Source organism: Canis lupus, chromosome 5 (assembly GCF_011100685.1).
Source record: "Canis lupus familiaris isolate Mischka breed German Shepherd chromosome 5, alternate assembly UU_Cfam_GSD_1.0, whole genome shotgun sequence".
NCBI classification, from domain to species: domain Eukaryota; kingdom Metazoa; phylum Chordata; class Mammalia; order Carnivora; family Canidae; genus Canis; species Canis lupus.
Window position 1 is genome coordinate 63997791 of NC_049226.1, and position 12230 is coordinate 64010020.

At 45.0% G+C, this 12230-nt stretch overlaps 1 protein-coding gene across 9 annotated transcripts in view; it reads left to right on the top strand.

Annotated features, from left to right (window-relative positions):
* Positions 1-11103, top strand: part of KIF1B (kinesin family member 1B) — a 149229-nt gene extending 138126 nt beyond the window's left edge. For 8 of the 9 annotated variants that reach the window (XM_038537949.1, XM_038537958.1, XM_038537955.1 and 5 more), the window contains 6 exons: positions 976-1047; positions 3269-3390; positions 4886-5035; positions 5619-5811; positions 6020-6138; positions 6700-11103. In XM_038537949.1, coding sequence (XP_038393877.1) covers positions 976-1047; positions 3269-3390; positions 4886-5035; positions 5619-5811; positions 6020-6138; positions 6700-6742 — 699 coding nt within the window. In that variant the 3' untranslated portion in view covers positions 6743-11103. The remainder of the gene's footprint in view (positions 1-975; positions 1048-3268; positions 3391-4885; positions 5036-5618; positions 5812-6019; positions 6139-6699) is intronic. The other variant, XM_038537953.1, reaches the window with a different exon arrangement.
* The last annotated feature ends 1127 nt before the right edge of the window (positions 11104-12230 follow it).

Below are 12230 nucleotides of genomic sequence, written 5' to 3' on the forward strand. Positions count from 1 at the left end.
TTGAGGGCCTTTGTTTCAAGGCCTGTACTAGCTGTGAAGGTAGAAATAAATAAAACTCCATTTCTACCCTCACTGAGCTCACAGGTGACTTGGTGGTATAGGTCTGGAGTCTGGGGGAGCTAGAGGAAGGCTTCCATGGTCCAGTGTTGGTGAGCTGATCTAGGAAGGCTGCACCAGAGGCAGCCGCGTGTGCTACAACATCAGTGCTAGGGAATCACTGGGGACGTGCAGAGAGGCGGGAGATGGGGTCAGAGATGTGAGGCAGGACAAGATCCTGCAGGCTCTGTGGGCTGGACTCGAGTTTAGAGTACCCTGGGGGTAACATGGAAATATTTTAAACAGGAAGACTCCTGTGGCAACAAGGAAGAGCATGGGTTTGGGGTGACAACAGACTAGAGGCCCAAAGAGGTCTTTTTTTTGCAATGACCTGGATGAGAGGTGTGGTGGGGGGCTGCAGGGTGAAGAGGAAAGTGTGGTCACGGGAGAGACATTGGGGAGGGAGAGTCAGCACTCCTTGTTGCCTCGACGGGGTGGGAGAGAGCAGAGGGGTCATTGAGAGTGACTCCCAGGCTTTATGGTGTCTGGGCAATTGGCCTACAATGGAATACAGAGATGAGAAGGCTTTTGTGTCATGTTGTTTCAATAACCGAATGGTCTAGGCAGTTTAGAAAAATCTGTCCATCCAGAAGTCTCCATGCCTTTTAGTACCAGGACGAATCGGAGGGGCACTGTTCTCTTCTTAAGCACTTCTAAACTGCAGTGGTGGCAGCTGTTTGCTTTTCTAGCCTTGAGAGTGGCTTTTTTATCCACTGAATTTAACTTTGTTAGGCATATGTCAGGCCTCTCTCACTGTGTTTTTACTCAGTTTCTGGAGTGTTTGGACAGCACCTGAGCTCCTCTGTGTGTCTTAGCCTGTTAACTGCCTTGCATCCAGGGCTTCATTTAACCACTGACACTCTCCTCTCTCTCCCCTAGTGCCTGCAACTCCTCACCCACACTTTCAACCGGGAGTTCAGCCAGGTGCATGGCAGCATCAGTGACTGTAAGGTGAGCAGCTCAGATTTCCTGTCCCAGGTTCCTTGCTTTTAGGTGGCTTCAGATGGGTGTAGCATTGTGTCTGAGGATATAGGGCAGATCTGCTCTTATATTTACTTCATTTTTCAGAGTCAGAACACTGACTTCTGAAGATAAAAGTATTCCCGTGTCTCTTAGAGTGTTTTAGATGGGAAGCATTTTGGCTTCTTCCCCAGTCCCTCAGAGAAGACCCTGTAGGGGGCTGGTATGTTACCGTATGACAGAACACTAAAAGTCCTGAGGTTCTCGATAGCGTAAAATGTTGTTGCCTTTGACAGAGTGAGGTGAACACTTTAAAGAACCTCTGTGATGCTCACTCTGTTCTAGTCATTGTGACCTTTTTTACTATTCCTAGACAATCCAGCTTCCTTCTTGCCAGTGGTCTTTGCACCCTTGCTGTTCCTTTCCTTGAGATAGGCTTCTTCCAGATATTCTGGTGATTGCTTCCTTGTCTTGTTCATTTTTCTGCTTAAATATCGACTCTTGGGCAGCCCTGGTGGTGCAGCGGTTTAGCGCCGCCTCCAGCCTAGGGTGTGATCCTGGAGACCCTGGATTGAGTCCCACGTCAGGCTCTCTGCATGGAGCCTGCTTCTCCCTCTGCCTGTGTCTCTGCCTCTCTCTCTTTGTGTCTCTAAGAATAAATAAATAATCTTTAAAAAAAAAAAATATCTGGGGTATCCCTGGGTGGCGCAGCGGTTTGGCGCCTGCCTTTGGCCCAGGGCGTGATCCTGGAGACCCGGGATCGAATCCCACATCGGGCTCCCGGTGCATGGAGCCTGCTTCTCCCTCTGCCTATGTCTCTGCCTCTCTCTCTCTCTCTCTCTCTATCATAAATAAATAAAAAATTTTAAAAAAATTAAAAAAAAAAATCGACTCCTTAACCAGCCTACATAAAGGCCCCAGCTCCCTGAAACTTTCCGATCTCTTTCCCTGCTTCATTTTTTACTATCGCACTTACCACTACCTTTGGGCAGCACCTGCTGCCCAAAGGACGCTTTGTTTTATTGAAGTATAGTTGACACACAAAGTTATATTAGTTTCAGGCGTGCAACATAGTGATTGAAAAGTTCTGTACATTACCCAGTGTTCATCGCAATGATGAGCGTCATCCCCATCTGTCACTATACAACATTATTACAGTATTATTGAGTGTTTTCCTCATGCTGCACTTTTTTCATCTCCATGACTTATTTATTTATAACTGGAAGTCAGTACCTCTTTATCCCCTTCATCCGTTTCACCCATCCCTTCACCCATTTCCCCTCAATTTGTTTTCTGTATTTAAAAGTCTGTTTTTTGCTTGTTTTTTTTGTTTTTTAGGTTCCACTATAAGTAAAAGCATATGGTGTTTGTCTTTCTGTGTCCTATTTCACTTAGCATAATACCCTCTAGGTCCATCCATTTCATCACAAATGAAATGATCATTTATTTTTCTGGCTGAGTGATATTCCATTGTATATATACACCACATCTTCTTTATCATTCATCTATCGGTAGACACGAGTTGCTTTCATATCTTAGCTATTGTCAATAACGCTACAGTGAACATAGTTGTGCATATATCTTTTTGAATTAGTGTTTTCATTTTAGGGGGGTAAATATCCAGTAGTAGAATTACTGGATCATATGACTAACTGGCACTTCTCAAAGTGTTTGTTGATCTGTTTGTTGTCTGCCTTTTCCACTTGGAATATAAATTCCAGGAGGGCAAGGCCTCTGCCATATTCTTACAATAGTGCCTGTTCTAAATACTGGGCTCATAGAGATAGGGTCACTTAATACAGGACAGTCACAAAATAAAAAGCCAGCCTTGCCTTTTCTGTAAATGATTCCTTTTTTTTTTTTTTTTTAAGATTTAATTTATTTATTCATGGTGGGGGGTGGGGCAGAGGCAGAGACACAGGCAGAGGGAGAAGCAGGCTCCATGCAGGGAGCCCGACGTGGGACTTGATCCCGGGGCTCCAGGATCACACCCTGGGCTGAAGGTGGCGCTAAACCGCTGAGTCACCTGGGCTGCCCCTGTAGATGATTCCTAATGTGACACTCAGGGCATAAGATATCTGTAAGTCATTTTCTTGAATAACCTGCTGCATCAGATTTATGAATGTGAGGTCACTGGGTGTCAGAGCTCTGCATTGCAGAGGCATTTTGTTTTTCAGCTAAATCTCACTTGCTATCTTCTGTTTGCCTCCAGTTGTCTGATATCTCTCCTATCGGACGGGATCCCTCTGTGTCCAGTTTCAGCAGTGCTACCCTCACTCCCTCTTCCACCTGCCCTTCTCTGGTAGAGGCTAGGAGCAACTCTCTTGATCAGAAGTAAGTACCCTAGTTTTTGTTTTGTTTTGTTTTGTTTTGAAGGCACCTGGCTGGCTCAGTTGGTGGGAGATGCAACTCTTGCTTCTAGGGTTGTGAGTTGAGCCGTATGTTGGTGGTAGAGATTACTAAAAATAAATAGTAAATATAAACTTGAAAGGAAAAAAGAAGTCACAAGTACCCAGACTTCACTGAGAGAAGCTAGTCTAAGAACCAAGGGAAATGCCAGCCTTCCTCTAGCTCAGTGGTTCTTAGCTGAGGGCTGGACCATCCCTCTCAGCAGCACTCAGAAGTATGTGGGAGCCTTCTCTGGATATCACAGTCCCAAGGAGATGCTCCTATAACTTCTAACATTATGTCTCACCAACTTTCTGCATGAAAGCCCTTGGTTCCTCTTTTGAACCCCTCTGTGCTCACTTTGGCCTTCTGTTCCCACCCCTGCTTGGCTCCCTACTCATATCAGACAGAACAAGCCTCATCTTCAGGAAAACAGCTTAAAACTTAGTTTGGAAAAAATATTTTGATGGCACAGTGAAACATATTGGTAAGAATAACAGAGACAAGTTTAGTCTAGATCCAGTGAATTTATCACTGTAATCACTTCTTTGTGACTCCTCACCAAACTTGTGCCTATCTCCATTCACTGTGCTCACTTGTCAGAACCCACCTGGGTATCGCCCAGCTAGCTGTCTGACTGTAACAACACTGCCATAGTTGAGTGTGATTGAGAAAATAACACACCCAGATGATGTAATTAATTTGTGATGTCATCAACCATAGCATTATTTTATTGTGCCACTAAAAAAAAAAAAAAACACTGTCATGCGACCTGTCATCAATTGTAAGGTGCATCCCCCAACCTTGAGAAATGGTGAAGTATTAAAAATTGGGCTTTTTAGAATTGGTGAGATACAATTCATCAGGCTAAGCTCACAGTGCAGAGCATAGGAACTACTTCCCACGTCGTGGGCCTAGACTGCTCTAGTTTGGTGGTCATTCAGGAAGCCAGCTTCTTCCCACATGTTTGCTTTCTCTGCCAGCCCCTTAAGGCAGTGGTTCTCCAAGGTCAGTGCACATCAGTATCACCTGGGAGGTTTGTTAAAGCACAGGTGGCTGATTTCCACCTTCTGATTCTGTAGGTCTGGGTTGGAGCCTGAGAATTTTAATTTCTAACGGTATCTAGGTGAGGTTGATGCTGCTGGTCAGGGATTACACTTAGAACCACTGAATGGAATATCATGCCCCAGATACTTCTGTTCAGAGGAGGAAGAGGGACTGTGCATGACTTGATGACTTTTGTAACTTCTAAAGGACGACCTCAGTTGAATTTGGAATTAACTTTCTGACACCAGCTTGTCTTCTCAACTGAGCTCTCTGAAACTGTTTGCAAGGCCCCCTGCTGTTAAGGGAGGTCTCATTCCTCTTGGTGAGAGGGTTATACACATTATGCATTGGACTTGCTGAAGCTCCTCTTATTCCCAACTTTTTTCTTTTAAAGGACCCCAGAAGCCAATTCCCGGGCCTCTAGTCCCTGCACAGAATTTGAACAGTTTCAGATTGTCCCGACTGTGGAAACACCCTATTTGGCCCGAGCAGGAAAAAATGAGTTTCTCAATCTTGTTCCAGATATTGAAGAAATTAGACCAGGGTGAGTACTGTATTGACAGGGATTCCAGGTACAAAAGACAAATCAGCATGATATACTCACTGTTCTTATACATGAGATGAATATTATTGTTGATGCCAATGGAATCTGGGAGGAAAGAACCAGGCTGGGTTCCTGCTCCGTTTGTGTCTTATCAGGCATCTCCACCACACCACAGTATGCTATGGTGATGCTTTGTGGTTTTTTGCTGTATTACTTTAACAGAGAAGATTCTAGACCAAACGGATCTTTTGTCTCTTTTGCCTGTTTTGTTCATCCTAGGGACTAGGCTTAAGTGAGACAGATTTTCATGGTCCTCAGGCCATGATCACTTTCTTTTTTTTTTTTTTTTTTTTTTTTTAATTTTTAAAATTTATTTATGATAGTCACAGAGAGAGAGAGAGGCAGAGACACAGGCAGAGGGAGAAGCAGGCTCCATGCACCGGGAGCCCGATGTGGGATTCGATCCCAGTTCTCCAGGATCGCGCCCTGGGCCAAAGGCAGGCGCCAAACCGCTGTGCCACCCAGGGATCCCGATCACTTTCTTTTTGTGAGAAACTAATGTCTTTCATACTGTCCTCTTTAGCTCTGTGGTCTCTAAGAAAGGATACCTGCATTTCAAGGAGCCACTTTACAGCAACTGGGCCAAACATTTTGTTGTGGTTCGCCGCCCTTATGTCTTCATCTATAACAGCGACAAAGACCCAGTGGAGCGTGGCATCATTAACCTGTCCACAGCACAGGTGGAATATAGCGAGGACCAGCAGGCCATGGTGAAGGTTAGTCCTGCTCTCTTGGCTTTTTATGGCCACCTGTACCCTTCCCTTCCAAGTTCTAAATTCTCTGTTGTGTGGTGTGGCATCTCTCCCATGTGTCTGGGCTCTCTGAACCTTCAGTATGAAGTGCTGTGTGTCCTGTGAATATGGCAGGCTGGTCCCTGTTATCAGCAGCCGTTGTAACTTTTCTGTCTACCTGTGTCTCTTTCAGACACCTAACATCTTTGCTGTCTGCACAAAGCATCGTGGGGTCCTTTTACAGGCTCTCAATGACAAAGACATGAACGACTGGTTATATGCCTTTAACCCACTTCTTGCTGGCACGATACGGTAAGAAGTTGTCCTCGTATTTCGTCTTCTTAGCTTTTGGTCCCAGGGACATCCATGTAAACCAAGAAGGAAGTCTTGTTCCCAAAAAATAGGTTGAAAACCGAGGAAGGACATTGGTATAAGTGTGGTTGTATGATGGTAATGAAGCCTCTGCTTCTCATAAGGTGTCACCCAGTATCCTGAATGACTAAGGGGACCTGATCACATTTGCAGTTAATGTCCTGCTTTGATTTTTTTTTTTTCGAGTTTGTTTTTTTGTTTTGTTTTGTTTTGTTTTGTTTTAATGTTTTGACTGAATCAGAGGAAGGTGGCAAGAACCTTTGTGGTCTGGTATTCCACCCTGTGATCTGGCCTCTGATCCTGTGAGGGGCTTGTATCCTAGGGACCTCATAATGAGGGAGACCACAGCTTAGCCTGCTTATTCAGGGAGCCTAGAGACCTGGGCCTTAGGTGTTTGAGGGGAGGCAGCTCAAGGACAGAACTGCGGAGGAGAGAGACCTAAGAGGGGAGAGACATCTGGATCCAGGTTTCTAATCCATCCTTTTCCTCTGCCACCTGTAGGTCAAAACTTTCCCGCAGATGCCCAAGTGAATCGAAGTACTAAGTGACTCTGCTGAACACCCTCACTCGCCTTCGAGAGATAAAGAAAGTGTTGCCTCTCACTTCTCTCTGTGATTCTTGACGGCCCCTCTCATGTGTAAGCCTGTGGCGTAACTGCTTTCTTTCCGTCCTGTCAACACACTTTCTAGCTCTCCTGGTCCCCATCTCCAATGCTCTCTACCCTTCTCTTTTTTCCTGTGCTGAGAATCTTGGTAGTAGCATGTGGTGTAACAAAAGGGAGAAAAACAACAACAAAAAAAAAACAAAAACAACCCAGAGGGGATCCAGTGAATCTCCAAATAATTTTTTCATGTCCTTTGGCTTCCTTTTTTATGATAGGTCCCTGTTATGACCACCTGTGATGTCTGTACTGCTGTCTTTGGATATTTTTGTCTGTTTTTTAAGACAACATAATACTTTTTTCCTTTTCTCTATCTGTGGTATCACTTTAACTTGGGGCGGGGGGTGGCTTAGAGACTATGGGAGGAAACATCTGGCTTTTTTTTTTAGAACCTAAAAGGAAAGAACTTACCTTTTCCCCTTCCATTTCTTTTTGCCATTGTTAATCCCTGCATTTTCCATTCAGGGAAAAGGTGGTGATGAGCTTAGAAATGGCATAGGTGTATTTTCTGAAAGTGGAACTTATTTAAAACATAGTTAGGCAGTTTTCTTTTAGTGGAAGAGAGAGGGGAGGATTTTTTAGTGGGGCTGGAACAGTGGCTGCTGCTGACCTCGTATGAAGGGAAAAGCCAAGAATATTTCCAGTGGACTTGAAAGGACTGTGAGATTTTACCGTAGCTCCTGAAGGTGGGCACAGTAGATGAGAGAAGTTCGTCCCAGCAGTGCTCCTATGAACTGCTTTTCTCTCAGAGTTTCTTCTGTTTCTCCTTGGCATTAGTGATGGGTGGTACACTTTGGAATTAGTGCAGCATCATACACAAATGTCCCACAAGGAGGGAGTGACTCACTTTCTGGTAATGATCTTCATGATTGTCATCATCATTATGGTAATGTTGAGTAGCAACCTTGTGGTTGTTGTAGCTCCCTTTGGTCAAAGAAACTCAACTTTTAGTACAGACTTGGAGTCTCCCTCTGAATCCCATGGTCATTTCCAATGATCCTTGTCCAGTTGAAAGTACTTTCAGTAATGCTTCTCCCCATATGATCCTAAATAAGCAGACATAGCAGTCTTTGTCTTCTGGATCCCAGGATTAAAAACAGTCCCTTCCTACCACTAAAACAAAACAAAAGGACACCTGGGGACAGAGAAGAGGCTCATCTGAGCCCTGGCCTCAGTGGCTTGCTGCTGCATCTGCCTTGCCTCTCCTTGGCTGTCTTCATGGGATGTAGAAATATTGCCAAAGGAGGAAGGTCACTGTGGACAGAACAGGGTCATCTGCATCCAGAGGCCATCATGGAAGAAGATACTGTTTTTCTTTCAGCCATCAGTAAGTTTTATAGGAATGACCTGGGGCAAGGAAGGCCTGCAGGTTAATTCAGCTGCTTTGCCAGTTGACCTGCAATGTTTTGTACCAACCCTCTGTGTGACCATCCCTCAGGCATTCTGAAAAATATCTGCCCTCTCCACCTCCACTGAGGTCCCCAGCCTTGAAGTTGCTCTTGGATGGTGGAGACCAGCCAATTTTCTGCTTCAGCACAGGGCAGGGGCTCGTGCAGACTGTGGAATAGAGCTGGGCAGGCGCATGTCTGCAGACCCTTGCTTCTAACTTCTAGGGTGGACTCCTCTCTAAGAACAGGTCTCCTGACTTCAGTCGAGTTGCCTTGCAAAGAGGAGGAAAAGTGAATCATGGTGAACTTGAAAGGATAGAAATCCCAGGCTGGGACCTTAGCTGAAAAGTAATCAATAAAAATTCTATAGTAGGTTTTCTTAACTTCCTTCCTCTCCTTACAACATAGGTCATTAACTGTGATGTTACTTGTTCTCTGAGCGGTGCGTGAGATTGTTAACGTAGTTAGAGGTTCCTTCAGCATCTAATGGACACAATATGCCTTTCTGGTGTATACTCAGATCCAGGATCTGTCGGTGCTTAGAGATAGCTCCTGGGCTGGAATTAAATCTAATTTCAGGGAAATGAAAATGAAATTTGAAGGTTATGTTTTAGAATGAAGTCACGGGTGCCACTGCTGTTTGTCACATAGTCTGACAGAGGGACCCATGTCCATGACAGAGGGAGATGGGAGGGCCGAGGGAAAGTAAAATCATGTGATACACTGAAATGATATCTGGTTTTTCTTCTAACTCAAGCAAAACTGGCTTGGAAAGTCTTTGCTTTGCTTTGGAGGTGTCAGTTATTAGAAGAGGTAGAACTGGACTATTGGTAACAGCCGGGGGTAAGAGGGCCCATTAAGGAAACAGGACGCCTGTGTCCAGGGGTCTCTGATGGGTGTGCTTTCCATCATCTGAGGACAACCCTGATTGGTTCCCCCTCTTCCTCTGGTGGCCCATTTCTAGATCAGAGTTTGAACAGTTTCAGGATTAATGTTCCCTTTTTGGACACATCCATCCCATCCACACTTTGAAGCTGAGAGAGAGCACTTACGGCAGGAACTACTTATGAGGCTTTAGCTGAAGCTCTGGTGGCAGGAAGCTTAATATTTAATATTAATATAATATTAATATTGTATTAGTATTGGAGAAAACTACCTTTTGAGGGTTTTTTTTTTGTGTGTGTGTTTTTTTCCTAAAGCACTCTTTTAAACAAGCATAAAACAGGAAGAAAAAGCTCTAGCACCAATTAAGAAGAAATGAGTGCTAGTTAAAAGTAATTATATCCTCCCTTCCTTCCCCACTCTCCTTTTCCTGCCAAAGTAAAACATGACCTCACAGCCCACACCAAACCAGCACCCACAGCCTGCTTAACCTCTGCGCCTGCCTGGGAGTCAGCCAGCTCTCGGGCCAGGCTATGCAGGGCTGGCCAGCCGTGCACACAGCCAGGGGAGTAGGAAAGGGCTGCTGCTGGCAGCTGGGTGGGCATACAAATCTGAACGTGTTGTTAAAACACTCGGGCGATCACTGCAAGGGAAAGGAAAATTATTTTTCCCAGCTGAGAAACCACTGTTGTTTTACAATTTTCTTCCCCCTTCAGCTGTAGAGATCTTACACAACTACTCATAGTTTCAGTGGTTTTTTTCTAGCTCTTTTAAGATGAAGGGATGAGTTTAAATCATTGTGAAAGATCTTTAGGGATCTAAAAATAAAATGATTTCTCCTGGCACATATTTCAAAGCAAAGACTTTGTTGCCTGCTGCTCGTTCTAATTTACAGGGATATTTAATTTTGTAAGGTATTTGTGTATTTATACAGCTGTAATTAATTGCACATTGGACTGGAAAAGAATGGATGACCTAGTGCGTGGCAGCTCTGGTACGCTTCATTTCCTTGTGCTGTGGCCACTCAGGTTCTCTTGGACGGGGTCAGGGCTTGTCTGCTCCACTTGGATCCTTCGTTTTTGCTTTGGGTTCCCTTTCTAAAATGTGATTGTTAACCCATTCCTTAAAAAGAAGACACTAATTCTGCTGCTGCTCTCAGAAGGTTTGCTGAATGTATTTGAAAGAGGACTCTGACTCGCGTACACAGCAGCTATCCACCATGGCCAGTAATGACTCACCCCAGTGTGCAGCCAAACCGTGACTGGGTGCGGCAGGAATGTATTGATTGTGTTTCCTTAGGAATATAAGATGTCAGCTGCGAGATGATCCACGGTGGTTGTTCAAAAGGCCATTTAGGAAATTCGGATTTGAGCCCCATGAAATCTTAGGAAAGCCTCTGATCATTTAAAGGAAAGAATGAGAGTTGATGCAAATTTCATTTTAAAAGCTGTGCTCAGAAAGTCCAAGCTGAGGTTGGTCTCTTGCCAAACCCTGGCTGTTGTGTGTCGTCTCTGTGTCTTCGAGTTCCCTTTTTTCAGGCTGCACCTTCTGGCATCATTCACCTGAGGACTCCATCGGCCTTCTCGCGTGCAGAGCGCCACCCGTCGGGATTTCGGGTCTCTTCTCACCATCCGCGTGCGCTGCCACAAAACCCGTGGAGCACACGTGGCCTTTTTGAACCAAGACTTTGCAAACTGATCTCTCCCCAGTAAGGAGTTGAGCACATTAGCAACAATGTACATTATTAATTTCAGATTTTCATTTTCATGTTTTATTATGTAAATATTATCTGATGTTTGGAGCTTGAGTATACAGAATGTAAATATAGTTCTTGTATTTGTACTAATTCTGGTTCTTTTGCTGTATAGCCTTAGATGTGCAATGCAAACATTATCTAACTGTGTATGGTAACCTTGCATCACGGAACTATTAGTGAACGAGGTAAACAATAAAGGTACAACCAGTGCATCAGAAGGCTTTTGATGTACATTTATTCTTGCATCCTTTGGAAGGTATTTACACATGATCCCTTTTCTTGACTTGCAAAGATACGGTGGTGTGACCTATGTGTTCTTTTCTGATCATTCAGAGCAGGGTTGTTATATAGCCGGGTGCTATTTCTTTGTGCTGTTTCTCTGAAAGTGCTTTCTTCCAGCGCTCTAGGTTCTCCCGGAGCTCCTTCTTACACACCTACCAGTGATTCTCCAGCAGTGGTGTAGTTTTTCTAGGTGGAGAAGTTGAAGCACTCACCCTGTTGGCTTAATTTAACAAGTTCCCATTGTGAGCAGAGCATGAGCAGGGACCACTGTCCTGATTGTTTGGGGAGAGACTGAAGAAGAGGGGAGAAGCAGCATTCAGCATTCAAAGGGCAGTGATGGAGTCAGCGCACATCTGCGTGCCCACCACATGGCCGCACCCGGGATGTGATAACTCAGCAGCAAACAAGAACACGCCCCGGCATTCCTATCCCCGTGGTGAAAGACCTCCGTGACGCAAATGCAAAATGTGTAACGTCGAGTGGCCACAGAGTAAATAACAGCTGAGTGGAAGGTGAGAAAGGATGGAGGGAGGCATCCTTTTAGGCCTTGTCATCAGGGAAGGCCTGTGTTAGCAGAGGACTTTTGAGCAGACACTTGAATGAAGGGACACATATGCATGCAAAGCCATTGGCAAGGAGGTCTCCAGATAGAGAAGCTAAGCCCTTGGGGCAGCAGTGTCCTCTGTAGGTTCCAGAGATAGCAGGGAGGCGGCTGGTCTGGGTAACGGGGAGAGCCCTAGAGTCTTGGCAGCAGCAAGTAACCAAGGACCAGGTGGCTTAAGGCTTAGGTAGCCCTAATTTTATTAGTGTGAAATAGGAAGCCAGTGGAGAGTTTGGGGGAGAGGAGTCAACATGGTTCTATTTGTGTTTTCAAAAGATCATTCCAAGAGCTGAGTGGAAAACAGCCTGTGGGGGTGTGGATGGGGGACTAGTGGAGGAAGGGAGGCAAAATAGGAAATTGTTGCCCAGTGTCCCCAGGGGAGGATGGCTGTTGCAACCCAGGTGGGAGCAGCAAAGGTGGGAAATGTGGTTAGATTCAGGATATTCTAACGTCAGAACTAAC